The sequence below is a fragment of the Cryptomeria japonica genome, chromosome 11 (assembly GCF_030272615.1).
Source record: "Cryptomeria japonica chromosome 11, Sugi_1.0, whole genome shotgun sequence".
Lineage (NCBI taxonomy): Eukaryota > Viridiplantae > Streptophyta > Pinopsida > Cupressales > Cupressaceae > Cryptomeria > Cryptomeria japonica.
In genome coordinates, this window is record NC_081415.1 from 566,759,333 (window position 1) to 566,777,575 (window position 18,243).

At 34.6% G+C, this 18,243-nt stretch overlaps 1 protein-coding gene across 1 annotated transcript in view; it reads left to right on the plus strand.

The window, feature by feature from the left end:
• The window catches only part of LOC131027769 (transcription factor bHLH36), a 37,869-nt gene extending 24,454 nt beyond the window's left edge, over positions 1–13,415 (plus strand). The window contains exon 3 of the mRNA XM_057957852.1: positions 13,090–13,415. Within this exon, the coding sequence (XP_057813835.1) occupies positions 13,090–13,122 (33 nt within the window). The 3' untranslated portion in view covers positions 13,123–13,415. The remainder of the gene's footprint in view (positions 1–13,089) is intronic.
• Positions 13,416–18,243: the final 4,828 nt, after the last annotated feature.

Sequence of the window (18,243 nt, forward strand, 5' to 3'; positions counted from 1 at the left end):
TTTTTTTTTTATTCTTAGGAAAATGATTGTCTATAAGGTAATTACTCTTATTGTAATTCAGATTGATTTTTTTTCAATATCAGTTTCAGAATACAGTTTGCATATTCATTCAATTCTGAATTTGTGTTAATTCTCTTTCAGCTTGTGAGTGTATTTTGAATATTTTAACAATATTTCATTTGGTATCAGAGCAGGTTGCAAATTTTTTTGATTGTGCAGGTAGTCTCCAGATGGCTAATAGAAAGGATTTAGCATTTCACCTTCCATTGTTTACTGGAGAAAATTATGATTATTGGAGTATCAAGATGAAGACCCTACTTTTATCCCAAGATCTTTGGGAATTTGTGGAAGGTGGATACACAGAACCTGTTGATCAGAATACATTCGATATATGGACACCACAACAAAAAAAATCATGATCTTCTTCTTATTCCTCCAGCACATCGCTCATCCTTATCTTCAAACTCCCCCTGAATGATGAATGGAGGTCAGTACCAACTGATTGCGAAAAGCCACAAAAGTCACCACGAGAAGAGATTTGGTGAAGATATCAGCAACTTGTTCAGATGAAGGATAAAACTGCAACTCCACTTGTCCATCTTGAACCAAGTCACGAATGTAATGATGATGGATCTCTATGTATTTCATTTTGGCATGAAACACTGGATTCTTTGTCATGGCAATAGTACTATTGTTATTACAATAGATTGTGGTTGGATGCTCCGAAACCAAATATAGATCTATCAATGTCCTTCTTATCCATACTGCTTGAGAACTTGTCGATGAAGCTGCCATGTATTCTGCTTCTGCTGAAGAAAGAGCCACTGTTGCCTGTTTCTTACTACTCCAGGATACAACTCCAGAGCCAAATGAAAAAACATAACCAGATGTAGATTTCCTATCATCCATTGAACCAACCCAATCTGAATCTGTGTAACCGACTAGTTCAAACTTGTCAGTGGGAGAATACTGAATGCCAAAATTATGTGTGCCACTCACATACCTCAAAATTCTTTTAGCAGCTCGCCAATGTGACTCATGTGGATCTTGCATGAACCGAGAGATGGGGCTCACAACATACAGAATATCAGGCCTACTGGTTGTGAGGTACATGAGGCTACCAACCAAACTCCTTTACCAAAATGCATCAACCTTGGGACTAGCATCTTCCTTGGTTAGTTTTTCACCAAGGGCTATGGCGGTTGCAAATGCTTTGCATGCCACCATGTTAAACTTCTTCAATAAATCAGCTATATAGTTGGATTGAGAAATAAATATACCTTTTGATGTTTGTTGTACTTCCACACCAAAAAAATAGTGCATAAGTCCTAGATCTGATATTTCTAACTCTTGTTTCATTTCTGCTTGAAGCTTCTCCATGAGCTTTGCTTTTACCTGTATAAATCAAATCATCAACATAGAGAAAAATTATGAGAATATCATTACCAATACGTTGGACATACAAGGTAGGATCTAAGTGGCTTATGTTGAATCCTTTCTTCATGAAATAACTGTCAATTCTAGCATACCAGGCACGAGGAGCTTGCTTCAACCCATAAAGGGTTTTTTTCAACTTGTAGACTAAATGTTCTTTTTTATGCAACTTCATAACCCATAGGTTGTTCTACATAAACTTCCTCATGTATGTAACCATTAAGGAATGTTGATTTCACATCCATCTGAAATATTGGCCACTTGTATTGTGCTGCTATAGCCAATATAATCTTGACTGTGTCAGGTCAAGCCACTAAAGCAAAAGTTTTTGCATAATCCACTCTAGAAGTTTGTGTAAACCCCTTGGCAACTATTCTTTCCTTATGGTGTTCTACTGAACAATCTACATGATATTTCACTTTGTAAATCCATTTCACACCAATCACTTGCTTACCTTTGGGAAGTGGAACTAATTTCCAAGTATTATTCTAATGAATGGAATTCATTTCATCATTCATAGCATTAACCCATATGGGTTCTTTCACTGCTTCTTCATACACAGAGGGTTCAACTTTAATTGTACTAAACAAAGAAAAACTAGCAATTTGATTTATATTGGTACTCCTTTGATAAACATCAACTAAACTTCATACCTCTCATGGAACAGATGCTGGAGGTGATGGCGGAGGTGAATCTTCACCTGAGTTTGTGCTATTTGAAGAACTAGGTGAGTTTGGAGGACTGGAATTGGAGCTAGAACCTCCACTTGAGCTTGTGGGGAGAGGAGGAGGAACACTATTATCTTCCATGGTTATGATTATTGATGGATTTTTCAGCACATCATCTTTTCATTGCCATATTCCTCCTTCATAAAAAAACACATCCCGACTAACTATCCATTGCTTTGTCTCAGGATTATAGAATCTGCAGCCTTTAGTTGCAGTAGAGTAGGCCACAAAGATACTAAGTTGAGATTTGGCATCCAACTTCTTCCACTTTTGAACTAGAATATGCACATATGATAGGCATCCAAAGATGCAAAGATGAGCCACTGAAGGCTTGTGACCACTCCAAGCTTCCTTCGAAATCAGATTTTAAACTGCTTTTGTGGGACTACGGTTGAGAATATATACTGTAGTGGCAATTGTTTCTCCCCAAAAACTATTTGGAAGATTTTTTGTCTGCAACATGCTTCATGCCATTTCCATAATGGTACGGTTCTTTCTTTCAGCAATACCATTTTACTGAGGTGTATATGCGGCAGTAAGCTGTCTCTGGATGTCATTCTTAGCAAAAAAATCAGCAAACTCATTAGAAGTAAACTCCCCCCCTCTATCTGTTTTGATTATCTTGACAGGATACCCGCTTTGTTTTTCAACTAGTGCTTTAAACTTCTTGAAGCATGCAAAGGCTTCAGATTTTTGCTTCAAAAAATAAACCCAAGTGTGGCGAGAGTAATCATCAATGAATGTCAAAAACTAAAGATTATTACCTAATGATGGCTCTTGCATATCACCACATATGTCAGCATGCACAAGCTCTAGAGGAGATTTGGCTCCCCATGATTTGCCCACCAGAAAACTGTCTCGATGATGCCTGCCAAGTGCACACCCTGAACAAACTTCTTCTTTTGTCTTGATTGGAGGAAGACCTCGCACCATATGCTTCTTATTCAACAAAGTTAGCCCTTGAAAATTTAGATGGCCATATCATTGATGCCAAACCATGAATCATCTATGGTTGATTTTAGTGCATGCAATTTACTAGAAACCAATTTGAGAGGAAACAATCTATTATCTGTCATATTAAGCAATTTTAGATTATATTGTCATTATAATTGGTATATGTGTATAACAAGCTCTATGTCATTTATGTTTTTTAAATTAGGAAACGATAGGGAGATTGTTTGAGACATGTTGATTTTTTATCATTTTGAAAGAATATTCAACATTTCAAGTTAACTATATCCATCAACTTATGTTTTCTTTTGACACATATATTTTGTTATGTTTTATTTATTTTGCATAAATAACTAATCATAACTGTGTTTATGGAGAATGTTACCTTTTCTATCCCAATTCAAAATTGGATTAAGAAGTGATTTATTTAGACAGCTTACTCAGAGCCACAGTGGAATTATCAGTGCAGGGAGTAGAGCAAAAGGAAAAAGTTCGTTATTTTGAGCCATTTCAGTAAAAATACCTTGATTATTAAAATTACGACTTTTATCTTTTATCAGCCTTGATTATGTGTCGTATATGCCCCACTTATCCACTTGCTTGAAGAGCTGCATGACTTGTATTTTCTTATAAAGTTTTAAGATTTATGTACATTAAGTTATTTTTACTTTTGAAAAAAAAATATAGTTTTTTCCCGTTAATTAGAATTGTCTTACATTTTTTGTGTTAATCCAATTCATGATTGGATCTAGAGGTTATCTGTTTAGACAAATGCTTAGAGCTGCCTCAGTTATATACTTTAATCAAATTATCATTGCAGGGAGTAGAGTTCTAATAAAAACCTTGCTTACAACCTGCTAGCAAAAAAAAGTGCTTTGAAATTTTTAAATAGCTACCATATTAATCAAAATTACATTCTGAACGAAGAAAGAAATAGAATATGGTAAATCTTAAAAGACAACTACTAAATGTGGTCAAGAATAGGTCTCTAATATTTTAAAATCTTATTATTTATTTATTCTGACTAGTATAAGGTTAGAAATTACATAATTTTGTAATTTTTATATTATATTTTGAGCTTGTTTTAGTGTTCATAACTATTCGTATTATTTTAGGCTTATTTGGTCCATCCTTTTGTCTTTCCTTTTCATAGTGTCAAATTTTGTTTTATTCTTTTTCTTTTCCTTAATTTTTTATCCTTTTTATGTTTGTCTCATGCCAAACTTCAAAAGCTTGTTATGCTTCAAAATTCAGCACGAGATGGAAATGTTCACATGACACACAAATGTCTTGACTAGGATTAAATACTAACAAGCAATTCAGGCCACAAATCTCTTCAACTTCCCTCATATTCTGTGAATTTATATCTTGAAATCTCTCTCAATCTATTTCTTGAACGATATATCAAGCTCTTTTTCTCTCATGTTTGAGCTTTTCATTGTCTAGAATGATTTCATTTTCATCCTTTGCATTTTGTAGGAAATGTAGTTTGTGGTTCTTATAAGTTTTACTTTCAGTCATGGTGTGAAGTTATAGAGTTCAAGCCTTACTTTTATTTTTAATTTTGTCAACATTTTTTAATTCATACTATTTTCTTAGCACTTATTTGGCATTTCTAGTCTTAGATGAAAATCATATACACTAGATTTTTTCTTCTAGTAAAACAAGAATATTTTTATAGTATTTACATTTTTTATGCTAGTTCTAAAATTAAATAGGCTATGAGAAGAAATGCATTTCATTTCCTTCTTTACATTGCCCACCATGGAGCCTGAGAGGTGGAGATGGAGGATGGACTATTATTAGCAAGCTCTAATATAGACTCTACTTTCTTCTTTGTGCAAGTTGATTTTTAAAAAATAACGAATGCATAGAATTTTGGTTTTGTTTTTCTATTATCTTTCTCTTTTCATTATTCAAATAGGCTAGGAACATGTATTTATTTCATTCCCTCTTTATAGTTAGTTTCCCATGGAGGTTGGAAGAGAGAGATAAGATCTTGACTATTCTTAGTAAGATCCTATGTAGAACTAACCTTCCTTTTTGTCCATGCTAGCAAGTTTTAATTATTAATGAATGCATAGAAATTTAATATTATTTTTCTATTATCTTTCTTGTTTTATTTTTCTATCCACTCAACTTTGTTCTAGTATTTATGCCATATTTTATTATATCTTAGACTATTTGTGTCTGTCCTCATCCTTTATACAGAATAATTTTAATATGTTATATAGAAGTTTGTGTTTTGCAATAGTTTTGAAAGACAATGCATAATCTAGAATACAACATGTAAGTTTAATTACAATGCAATGTAGTCAAATTTCAAATAGAGAGCTCCAACTTATTTTTTATACTTTTAGATAATTGGTTCTATTTCATATTTCAACAAGTATGTTGTTTATAATTCTAATGTTATTAAAATCAACTCTCTTTCTCTTTCACAGAGCTTAAGTGGAGAGAAATATAATTTATTTAGATACAAATTTATTTTAATTTTCTATTTAAAAAAACAAAATTGAAGTTCATAGAAACATAAATAAAAATAAGACATAATCCTATCTAGTGATTAGTGTACGTAAGTTTTTAAAACAAACAATGTTGTTAAAACATATCAGAGGTCATGCTTAATATATCTTTAGATAGTCATGGATGTTGTTTCAAAGTGGCAAATTAAATTACAAAAATATACGGAGATTTATCTTTAACGATAAAAATAGTTTCACTTCTTTAATTGCATGTGTAACTTGATTTTCTCTATTATTTAATTTGTAGCCCTAGATGAGTAGTAAGCGACTGTGATTATTTTTTAGTAATAAATAATTGAGATTTTCTTATACGAAGAATATCCTTTCTTCGTGCAAATTAAGAGTTTCCATGTAGGAATCGTCTTTGAATCCTTCGCACTACATACGGGCACTTTGCAGGCTCTGAAATTTTTTGATTTGAAGGGTTTGGTTGTATGCGCACTCTTGGCATGGGAAACAGTAGGGACATTCTAATCTTCTGAGACATATCGGCCTTCGCTACCATCAGAGAAAAAAGAAGTGTGGCAGGATAAAGAAAAGAGCAGCAGAAAGGAAATTCATTTTGAAAATAATGGTATTGTTTAAGGAAAGATGACACCAGAGTCAAAAGCCAAAATGGTTGCTCTGTCATCGAAAATTCTGATGGCCGCCAACAGATTCTTGTGTGAAATATGCAACTAGGACTTTCAGCGGGATGAAAACCTGCGGCTCCACAGGCGATGGTCACCAGTAATCAATCAAAGGCGTCCGAGGTTTAGAGAAGAGAATCATATTAAAAGACGCGCCTAGGTTTCCAAACTTCAACATAGAGATTGTCGAGTTGGGTTTGTGGAGCGGATAAACTTTTTCCAGTAGAGTTTAGAGATTTTCAGAGCTTTTTTATTCAATCGTTATCATTATCTCTTAGGATTAGTAGAAATTTAATACAGTGATCAAACATGCCTGATAGAAGACATTTGGGTTCATGGGCAGATGTGGGCTAGGAAGGCCCGCCTCATATTCCGCAGTGGGTTTACACGAATGGCAGATGGAAGGACATGGCGATACAGGTAAACTAGAGCGAAAATAACAAGGTTTTTTGGTCAGTTTCAAAACACTTTCAAGGCTTCTTTGGAACAGACGCAGTGTGGCATGGAGGCAGAATAACAATGGACGGAGATTCACTCAATGCCGTGTTAATAATGGTGCGAATCAAAGGAATTTTGAGAAGCAATTCAAGGGATTTTCGAGGAAATGGTCTTTGGATCTAGGCAATCAACGAACGTTTGCTAGGGTTGTTGGCTTGGCAAATAAGGAGACTGCGGCTAGGGTTTCTGTTTCTTCACAGCAGGTGGGAAATAAGGTAAATGTGAACCTCAAGGAAACTAGTCCGGAAAAGATAAGTAAGATACCTACTAATCCTATTATGTCGGGGATTGCTTCATCACAGGTTTGGGCTTTTATCCCTTGTATCGATCTTTTGGGTTCCTATGTCGATAAGAAACTGAATTGTTTGCATATGAATGCTATTTCTAGGGAAATTTGGGGTGATCAAATTAGTTTATTAAAGCTTTATCATAAATTGCAGAAAAGATGGGGGGATATGCATTATTTTCAATTATTGTATGCAAATGCTTTTATTATTGTCTTTGATTCTCTTCTTTCAGAGACGAGTTATTAAGAACTTCGCATCATTGGTTTGGAAAACATTTAATTTCAATTGCGGCTTGGAAACCTATTTTTGTTCCTTCTTGGTCTAGTTTGAAACTTATTCCTTTCTGGTTTGGTTTACCTAAAATTCCTTTTGAATTTATGGATCCAGATGTTCTTGAGAAAATTGGAAATACTATTGGAACTTTTTGAACATCTAAAATGGACTTTATGGAGGGAGAGGTTCTGGTAAAAAAATGTGTTCTTAATAACAAACAATGTTTGCCCCCGTACTTGTAATATCAAGTCTCGTGATGGTATTTGGCACCAGTCAATTGAGAAATTAGATACAGAGCTTCTTAAGTCTCTTTTAGTTTTGGATGCTCCGTTACTTATGGATTTTAAGAAAAACCAGTAGGTTGTTGGCTCTATCCCTAAATACCTTAATAAAGATAGTTTATCAGCGGGACCTTCAAATGAAGGATGTGGAAATGACTCTTCTCATAAATTGGTAGAAACAGGTCACATTAATCTTAAAAAAAATCCATTATGTCATAGTTCTGGGAAACCAAATGATCACACTTCAGGTTCGGTCTCACTTTTGTCTTTACTAAAAACATCTTCTAATAACAGGGGCATAGTGGATGGTAATCCCCTGATGAATGGAGTAGATCATCCATTGATGATAGATTTCCCTAAGATGCCAAATAATCACGCAAAGGGTAAGGATGAAAATTTATCTTCATGCACTGAAAAGGAGGTTTTGGATTCTTCAAAGAATGTGAATTTAGATAAAAATGCAATGGTTTATATGGAAACTATTAAACATGTACCTCCCATAGGTTTTCTTAATGATGCTTCTTTAGTTCAGGAAATTAAGAATTTGGTGTCTAATAATTCCCCTCTAAATATTGAAATTAATATGGCTAATGAATCTTCCTTAGGGAATAGTAATTTGTCAGAGGTTGTCCCTATTATTATGCCAAATGAGAATCTGGTTCAGCAAGTAAATGATATTTTTAACAATCATGCACATCAAATGGATGAGGGTAGATAGAGTTGTTTGTTCAATTGAGAATATTTGGGGGTATAAACTCGACCTTTCCAATTTCTGCATTTGCTAATCCTTTTGCGGTTTTGAATACAATAGAGTTGGGTTTTGAAGATAATCCCATTATCCTGGCTTCTCCAAAGTCATGCAAGAGTTTACCAATTGTCCAAACAACTCCAGTTTTTTCACCATTGATGGTTTCTCCTAGGAGAGGTAGGCCTCCAAATAATCTTAAGACTCAAATGGAAATTGATGCTGGAATTCAAAAGACTTTGTCCTTTTCTCCTGTTGGTGGGCAAGGGAGGCATTCGGTCTCTCTTGGTAAGCCTAAGAAAACATGCCTAACTCCTATAAGTGTAAAAAGAAAAAGGAGTAAAAGATCTGTGACTAGTCCTCCTGTGACAAGATCAAAGGTTGTGAAACGTAATTTGCAAGGTTGCTTTGGCGAAAGCAAAAATTCTCTGATTAATGGGAAGAGGGGAGCTTCGGCCTCCCCTCGAGGACAATGAGAATTATTTCTTGGAATGTTAGGGGCTTAAATGCACCTAAAAAGAGATGCTTAATTAAGTCCCAAATGGACCTAATTAAGTGTGATATTTTTATGTTGCAAGAAACAAAGTTGTCAAAGGAGTCTGTTGATTTGGTTTTTTTATCTTGGAGAAGGTGGAATTTTCTTTCTTTTCCTGCTTGTGGTGCTTCAGGTGGTTTGGTACTGCTTTGGAATCTTCTACAAATTGGATGTTGACTTTAGTTATAAGCAAGATTTTGAAGGTTAAATTCTAGATTTTTAACATTTATGCTCTGTCAAGAATTCAAGGGAAGAGTAAGTTATGGGGTGAATTAAAGAGGATTTCTTCTCCCTTAAAACATGGTTCTTTTATCATCTTCGGGGGTGATTTTAATGATATCACTGATTTAGATGAGAAAAGAGGAGGTGTTTTCACTAATAAAAGGATTATGGATGACTTTGGGGATTTCATTTCTGACATGAGCCTTTTTTATTGTAAGTCTCAAAATGGGGTTTTCACATGGACAAACATGAGAAGGGATTTTTCTCAGATTGCTGAGAGATTAGATCGGTTTTTGTTATCTGAGAATTGGATTGATTTAGATTTTGAATTATTTTCCTCTATTCTACTAGTCTCGAGTTCTGATCATTTTCCAATTTCCCTTTCAGTTATTGAGGATAGGGCATCTTTTAAGTCTCCATTTAAATTTGAGCCCATGTGGTTTAGGGATTCTTCATTTTATCCTCTTCTTATTAAATGGTGGAATTCTGCTCCTTTTTGTTGTGGGTCCTGTATGTTTCAGATTGCTAAGAAGTTAAGTTATTTGAAATTGAATATTAGGGAATGAAATATCTCGCATTTTAAGAACATTTTTCAGGAGAAACAAAGGATTAAAGATATGATTGAATGTCTTAATACTCATGTTCTTAAAATGGGAATGGGATATCTTGTCTTAATACTCATGTTCTTAGAGATGTAAGAATAGGATATCTTCTATTCAGTGTCAGAATGGGAATTTATTGACAGAGCTAGAGGACATTGCTTCAGAGGCAGTTAGGTTTTTTAAGTCATTATTATCTTCAGAAAATGGAAATCTCAGCAATGATATTATATCTAATATTCCTCCTTTAGTATCTTTGGAAGACAATAAGATGTTGATGTCTCCCTTTTCCTTGGAAGAAGTTAAGAGTGGTGTCTTTGTCATGAATCTGGATAAAGCTCTAGGACCAGATGGTTTTACTCCTTTATTTTTTCAAAAATATTGGGATTTTGTGGGAAATGGTATTTTACTGGCTCTTGAAGAAGCTACGAGAAATAGGGATATTTTAAAAGAACTTAATACTACAATGATTGCAATTATTCCTAAAAAAGTGGATACTAAGACTTTTGCTGACTTTCACCCCATTGCTTTATGTAACACTTTGTATAAGATATTTACAAAGGAAATTTCCCTTAGGTTGGAAAAAATTCTACCTAGGATCACTTCATTGGAGCAAGGTGGTTTTGTTCCCGGAAGGGAGATGACATAGCATGCAATTGTAGCACATGAGGTGCTGCATTCTATTTCCACCCAAAGAACCCTAGCCATGATATTTAAACTAGACATGATGAAGGCTTATGATGGAGTAGAGTGGGGGGCTTTATGTATTGTTCTTGAGAAGTTAGGTTTTTCCAAGGTCTAGGTCAAATGGATTCATGCATGTATTTCTTCTACAAGATTCTCAATTTTAATTAATGGTTCTCCTTGTGGTTTTTTCATTTCCTCTAGGGGTTTGAGATAGGGAGATCCCCTTTCTCCCTCTTTGTTTATTCTCCTAGCTGAAACCTTTAGTTGGGCTATTAGAGATGCTAAAGTGGGGGGGCTTTGGAAAGGTATAAGGATTCAAAATATTCCCCAAAGTATTTCTCATTGTCTCTTTGTAGATGATACTTTGTTATTTGGACATGCTTCGTTAGTTGAGGCAAAAGTGATTAAAGGAATAATACAGAAGTATGCATCATTTTCTGGTCAGAAAGTGAATGGTAATAAATCAAAGATTTTTGTCCTTAATAGATCACAACTGGTTCAGCATAGGTTGCAATCCTTTTGGGGATTTGAGACAGGAAATCTTCCATGTACTTATCTTGGGATTCCTTTCTTTGTTAAACAAGATAGGATTGGTTTTTGGGATAATATTATTTCGGTCATTTCTAAAAGAATTCTCTCATGGAACCATAGATGGTTAACTTTGGCAGGTAAAATTGTTCTTATCAAGTCTGTTTTGAATGTTGTTCCCATATATCTCATGTCTTTTTTGAAGTCTCCAAAAGAAGCTATTGTTAGTCTACAGGATACTCTTAGAGATTTTCTTTGGAACAATAATAAAGACGGTAAGAAGAAACTCTCTTTAGTTGCATGGGATAAGGTATGTTTACCTAAGGAACTTGGGGGGACAGGAATTCAGAGTCTAGAGAATTAGAATTTAGCCTTAGGTGCTAAGTTGGTTTGAAAATTATATGAAAATCCTAGCTCCTTATGGGCATAGATTATGTTTGCCAAATATTTAAATAATGGACCAAGAGAGTATATTTTTAAAGTCTCAAATCTGCCTTCGGGTTCTGCTATTTGGAATTTTCTTTGTAAATGTAGATTAATTATTTTTCCTCATCTCTCATGTATTGTTCATAATGGTAGAAAGGTCAGATTTTGGGATGAAGTATGGAATGGACACACACCTTTGGTGAATATTAGGGATTGGTCTCCTCTGATCACTATTCTTTCCTCCCTTTGGGGTGTTTTTGTAGCAGATTATTTTGAAATTCTAACTAGTGGACCCCTTAAGCTAGCTAGATGGAAGTCGATTGATTTCTTATATGTTGATCAAAGTATGAAATTAAATTTTGAGAAGTTTTTAGGAGATAGAATTGTATTTCTTTCTGATTCTGAGGATGAACTTATTTGTACAAAGAATATTTCTTGTAAGTACACTGTTAAAGATGGTTACAACTCTTTTATGGTTGCTAAAGATTTATCATCTTGGCCGTATAAGTTGTTTTGGCATTCATTTTATCTTCCTAAAGCTAGAGCCTTTGCTTGGTTGGCAGTTCAGGACAGAGTCCTTATAAGTATGAGACTATATAGGATTGGTATTACTATTTTTTTCCCTTGTGTCCTTTGTAACAAAAATTTGGAATCTTCTTCACACTTGTTCCTACATTGTGATTATGCTTATGAATGTTGGCAGTGGTTGTTTGAGAAGTTAAATATATCCTTTGTTATTGGTAAGGATCTCATTTCTCATTTTAGATCTTGGCCTTTTATGTTTGCCTCACCTTTTTATGCATGCCTTTGGATCATATCTCCATCTATTGTGATTTGGAATGTTTGGCTAGAGAGAAACAACAGGATATTTAAAAAAATAAGTTCTACTGTGTCTGAAGTTCTATTAAAAATTGAGTCTTCTATCTCTAAGGTTGCTTTGTCATTTATTTATAAGAATTTGGAAAATCTTACTTTTTTTTTCGCACTGGGATGGTAGAGTTACAAGAGTTTGGAAGATGCTGTTAGTTTTACCCTCTTATGGTTCAATTTTAAAAAAAGAATGATGCAATAGGTAAGAGATGTTCTGCTAGATGGAAACCTCCTCCATAGGGGCACTTTAAATTGAATTTTGATGGGGCCTCTCATGGTAAGCCTGGGCCAGCTGGGGTAGGCATGGTAATTTATGATCATAATGCAAATTTTATTTGAGCTAAGTGTCATGCTATTGGTTTTAAAACTAACAATTATGTGGAATTTCATGCTTTGTCTTTTGGATTGGATATGGCAATCTCTTTGGGAGTTAAGGACTTAATAATTGAAGGTGATTCTATGGTGATTAATCAATGCGTTATGAAAAATAAATCGAATCGTTGGAATTTGCAGTATATACTTGATCCCATTTTTAAAAAATTAGAATTGTTTGAATCTTTCTTGGTATCCCATTGTTATAGAGAAGTTAACAAGATTGCGGATTATTTGGCAAATTTAGCCATTAATAGCAATGCTAATCAGTGAGAGGTGGGTTTTGAGGAAATTCCTTCTAGGGTATCGAAAGGTTTGCAACAATAGTTATCTGATTTTCTTGAGTAATGTTGATGTAAATTTTTTTGATGATAATTATACCTGCTTTACCCTTTCATTTCAACTATTCATGTTCGTTGTCTCGAGGAGAGTTTGAGCTCATGGTATTTGATACAATAGTGTTTTTCCAAAAAAAAATTGATACTTTCTTTTTTGACAGGAAGGTTTTTGGCTCATAGAATTTGACACATGACTTTGGAAAATTCTGTCTGGGCTGCACAAGGGCATGCATATGAATCAAGAATGTATATGTACACAACTGATTTAGGCTATGGACATGGTTGCTCGAATTTATCTTTTGTGTGCATATCGAAAAGAAAGAAAATGCATGTAACAGTACAAGGGAGGAGAAATTGAAGAAATTATTGTCCACAGTGTGGGTGCTTGAGTGGGTCTTTCGTTAGCAGCGCATTAGATTAATAGAATGCATTTGACACAAGAAAGAAAATTGACAATCAATAATCTCCATCCTTCTCCCTTATGGACTTCTAATTATGGTACTAATAAAAAGTGTTAATTAAAATAGTCTTTTTCAACTTGAACACTACTGTGTATATAATTTTGTGAAAAAATACAAGATTTCAAACAAAAAGTCAAATGCTTTCCATTGATTAATTTGATATATGTATGGCTCCACCCTTAGCAGATTGATGACAATGATTACGGTTTTTCTAAAATCTACAAACAAGACGTCAGTAAAGATTAAACATTTGAAAACAAAATGTACAGGGAATCAACAATAAATATATAAATTATTTTGACAATATAAAAGAGCGTGTTGGGGACCTCTCTCACCAGATATTTTAATCATACAACTGTCCAACTATATAAGCAATTTTTTATTGGATTGTCATTATAGTTGTTATATATGTACAACAAGCTCTATATATCATTTATGCTTTTTAAATTAGAAAACGATAGGCAGATTGTTTGTTAAATGATAATTTATTATCATTCTGTCTAGTAAGTTTTATATTTAAAATAGCTCTATCAGATCATTTGGTATAAATTTTTATTTTTTAGATTTGAATTTTTAATAATTGTATTAGTGCAAATTGATTTTTATTAAGATCATGACTTTTATCTTTAATCATCTTTGATTATTTGCTTCATATGTCACAGCTTTCCACTTGACAAGTTGCATGCTTTGTATTTTCTTTTTAAACTTTATAAATAGTTTCGAGCAGGTAAAGTGAGGGAGTTACATTAACTTATGTTTGCTTTTGACAAAAATGTCTTTTATTTTTAGTTTTATTTTTTATAAATACAACTAATCAGAACTGTGTTTTTGGATTAAGAAGTGATCTATTTAGACAGCTTACCAGTTGGGAGAGCAGAGAAAAGGAAAAAGTTCGTTATTTTGAGCTATTTTAATAAAAACCTTAATTATTAAATTATGACTTATATTTTATCAGCTTTGATTATGTGCCTCATATACCCCAGTTATCCAGTTGTTTGAAGAGCTGCACGACTAGTATTTTCTTATAGAGTTTTACAATTTAGAAACATTAAATTATATTTACTTTTGAAAAAAAAAGTATGGTTTTTATTCCATTACTTATAATTGTCTTACTAGTAAACGTTACTTTTTCTCTGTTAATCCATTTCATCATTGGATTTAGAGGTTATCTGTTTAGAAAAATGCTTAGAGCCGCCTCAGTTATATATTTTCATGGAATTCCCAATGCAGGGAGTAGAGTTCTAAAGTACAATATGCAAAAGGAAGAAGTTAGTTACTTTGAGATATTCTAATAAAAAAAGCATTTTGGATTTTTTAAATAGCTAATATATTGATCAAAATCTTATTGTAAACAAAGAAAGAAATAGAATATGGCAGACTTTAAATGATAGCTACAAAGTAGTATATCTATATTTAAAAAATATATGTAAAATATGTCGAGAGATATCTTATAATAGAAGAGAATCATCTATAAAATAAATGTTCTTCTAAAATATTAAACATCAAAAATACAAATCCATTACAGTCCCACATGCAAACAACTGTTACCTGTCATTTTCATGTCAAATTGTTTCGAAAATGGATTTTTGTTTAAGAACATTTTGATGTCATTGTAGATGCCTCTTGGCATAAATATGGTCAAGCATATGCCTCTAATGCTTTTAATTCTTATAATTTATTTAATCTGACTAGTGTATGGTTGGAAATTACATACGTTTTACAATTTTTATATTATGTTTTGAGTTTGCTTTAGTGTTCATAACTATTTGTCTATTTTTAGGCTTATTTAAGTTCCTGCCATGAAACTGTACTAAAGGGCTTTGTCTTAACGATGGATTAGAATTTTGTTTTCCTACCAATCAGAAAGCAATTTAAACTATTATTGTTTTAGAATATGAATATTTTTAATTGAAACATGCTCAAAAGTTAGTTAAACCAAAAAATTGTCTATTTGTTATTGGCCTGAATCGATGCTTTCTCTCATGATGCAAGAGAAGGCGTAAATTTCAAGTTAGTGATGTCTTGCTATTTCATTGAGTTTGTTGACTATTCTGCTAGATGCTTTATCATTAACATTTGGTTTAAAACAAATCATGTCAGGAGCAAGAGCAGGAGCAAGAGCGGGAGTCAGAGCTGGAGTTAGCACGGGAACTGGTTCAGGTTTGAATTTGTCTCCAGTAGGACCTGGGAGCTAGGTGATACCCCCCTGACCCTTTGCATGGGGCCTTGAATGATAACTGGGATGGTGGTACCAATACTACAAGTGGTTTATCTGTCACCTCCGACAAAACTGGGGAGGTTGAGCGCCCCAATAATAAGATTCCCTTTGTGGAATGCAACAAGAAATGGGCCTCTCTCTTTTCCTCAAAGCTTAAAGGCAAGGCCATTTTTTCGGTACCACATAAGATTGACCGGGACTCCGACGCTTGCTCCATCTTCATTTCGGATAGTATTGTTGATCAGAATATGGCTCATATGCATCTAGTCTTGGTTGGAAAATTTATAGGCCCACATCCAAGTATTGAGGTTGTTCGTTCCCGAGTGGCGACGAAATGGAAAGGTAAAGGTCAAACTGATGTTGTGGCTATGGCTGGTGGCTTCTTCTCCTTTTCATTCTCTTGTGAAGAATATTTTCAATCTATTCTAGCAGAAGGTCCTTGGACTATTTCAGACTCTATTTTGGTTGTCTCTTGTCTTGAGCCTGTCATTCCCGCTGACCTTGACCTAGCCAGCTCAGACCCTAGGGGGATTGTTTGGGTTCGCTCTTCTATGAATGCCCTCTACTCTGACATGGTTTCCCCAACCTCTCCTAGATCTGCCCAGGATATTCCCATTCAGTTGATTGTTGTTATGGATAACTCTTTTGAGTTGAATTCCTAGACTGACCCCTTGCAAGATCCTCCTTCTAAGGACCCTGCTCCTTTTATTGAGGTCAAGCCCAAAAACAGAAGAAGGAACTCCCCTATTGGCCAAATCACCCCGTCTCCTAGGGGGGTCCTAACCAGAAACAGACAAAGAGTGGATTGTGGATCGGATTTAAGGGGGTTAGGGAGACCTTCTAATATAGTTAGCAAATATAGACAAAGTCGGGTTGCCATTGCTGACAGAGCCCATAGAACTTTACCATAAATGGGGATGGGATCCCTCCTCATGCTAAATGAAGGTCATCTTATGGAATATAAGGGGATTAAACCACCCCCATAAACATGACCTTCTTTCTAATTTGGTCAGAGATCACAATCCTAATATTTGCCTTGTCCAAGAAACAAAAAATACCTAGTAGTAAAGTGGAAAAACTCAAACTGGCAATTTTTGTAGATTGTGGTGTTCACTATGTGGATGTTGATAGTGCTTCAGGTGGTATCGCCACCCTTTGGAATCCAAGACTACTATGTGGTAAGGTGGTCCTCTCCTCTCCCAATAACATTGCTACTAGATTCTTTAATCTTAAGGATGGATCCTCCTGGATCATTTCCAACATCTATGCTCCTAATGGGAGATCAGCTAGGAAATCTCTATGGTCTTCCATTTGCCTTGCTAGAACTCTCTTCCCTAATGAGAAATGGATCCTTTTGGGTGATTTCAATACCCCTCTTTCTAATCTAGAAAAATCTGGTGGTTTTCCAATTTCTATTGATAGTAGACAAGACTTGGCTGACATGATCAACTCATTAAGCCTTTCAGATCTTGATCTTATTGGAGCTAAATTCACTTGGTCCAATTGACAAAATGAGGAGGATCTTATTCAGGTCAATCTTGATAGGGGTCTTATTTCTCCAGATTGGCTCAGGATGGCATCCTACAAATTCAATGCTTTAGCCTATGTTGGATCAGATCACTTCCCGATATGCCTCTCAGTCTCTTTCTTGTCTGGTAGAAAGGCGTACCCCTTCATATTTGAGAACATGTCACTCATGGCCCCAGAAATCCAAGATAAAATTTTGGAGTGGCAAAATATTGATATCCAGGGAATGGCTATGTTTCATATAGCCAAGAAGCTTTCCAATGTTAAGTCTAATATCCAACACTGGAATAAATCCACTTTTGGCAACATCTTCAAAGCTAAAGAGAAGCTCAAATTGGAACTTGCAGAAGTTCAAGAGCATATCCAAGCTTACGGGTTTGATATTGATATCTCAAATAAAAAAATTAATATTTTAACCAAATTACATGATATTATCTCCAAAGAAGAAGAATTTTGGAAGAAGAGATCTAGAGCCTTATGGCTCAAAACCGGTGATAAAAATACTAAGTTCTTTCATATGACGACTCTTAAGCATAGGGATACTAACACAATACACAAAATTCAAATTGGGAAGAGATGGGTTGATAAGCATGATGAGATTTATTAGGAAGCCATCAATTTTTTCTCCAATCTCCTTTTTGTGGATGATCCCCTGGATCCTTCAGCTTAGATTGAAATCTTATAGGAAATTCCCTCCATCATCTCTATGGACATGAACTTGGAGCTTACCTAATTCCCCTCCCCTGAAGAAGTTCGCAATTTTGTTTTCTCTTTTGAAGGTAACAAGGTCCCCAGACTTGATGGCTTCCTTCTTTTTTTCTTTCAAAACTTTTGTCATATTATCTGCTCTGATGTGATCATTGTTGCTCAAGGACTTTTTTGATCTCACTCTCTTCTGAAGGAGCTGAACACCTCCTTCCTAGTTTTCATCCCAAAGAAACCTGACGCTAGCTCTTTCCAAGATTTTAGACCTATTAGCCTTTGCAACTCTATTTATAAAATTTTCACCAAGATTCTTGTGCTCAGGCTTAAGATTTTCATCCCCTCTTTAATCTCTAAGAATCAAAATGGTTTGTGCCCAGGAGGCAGATCCTGGTTTCTACTATTGT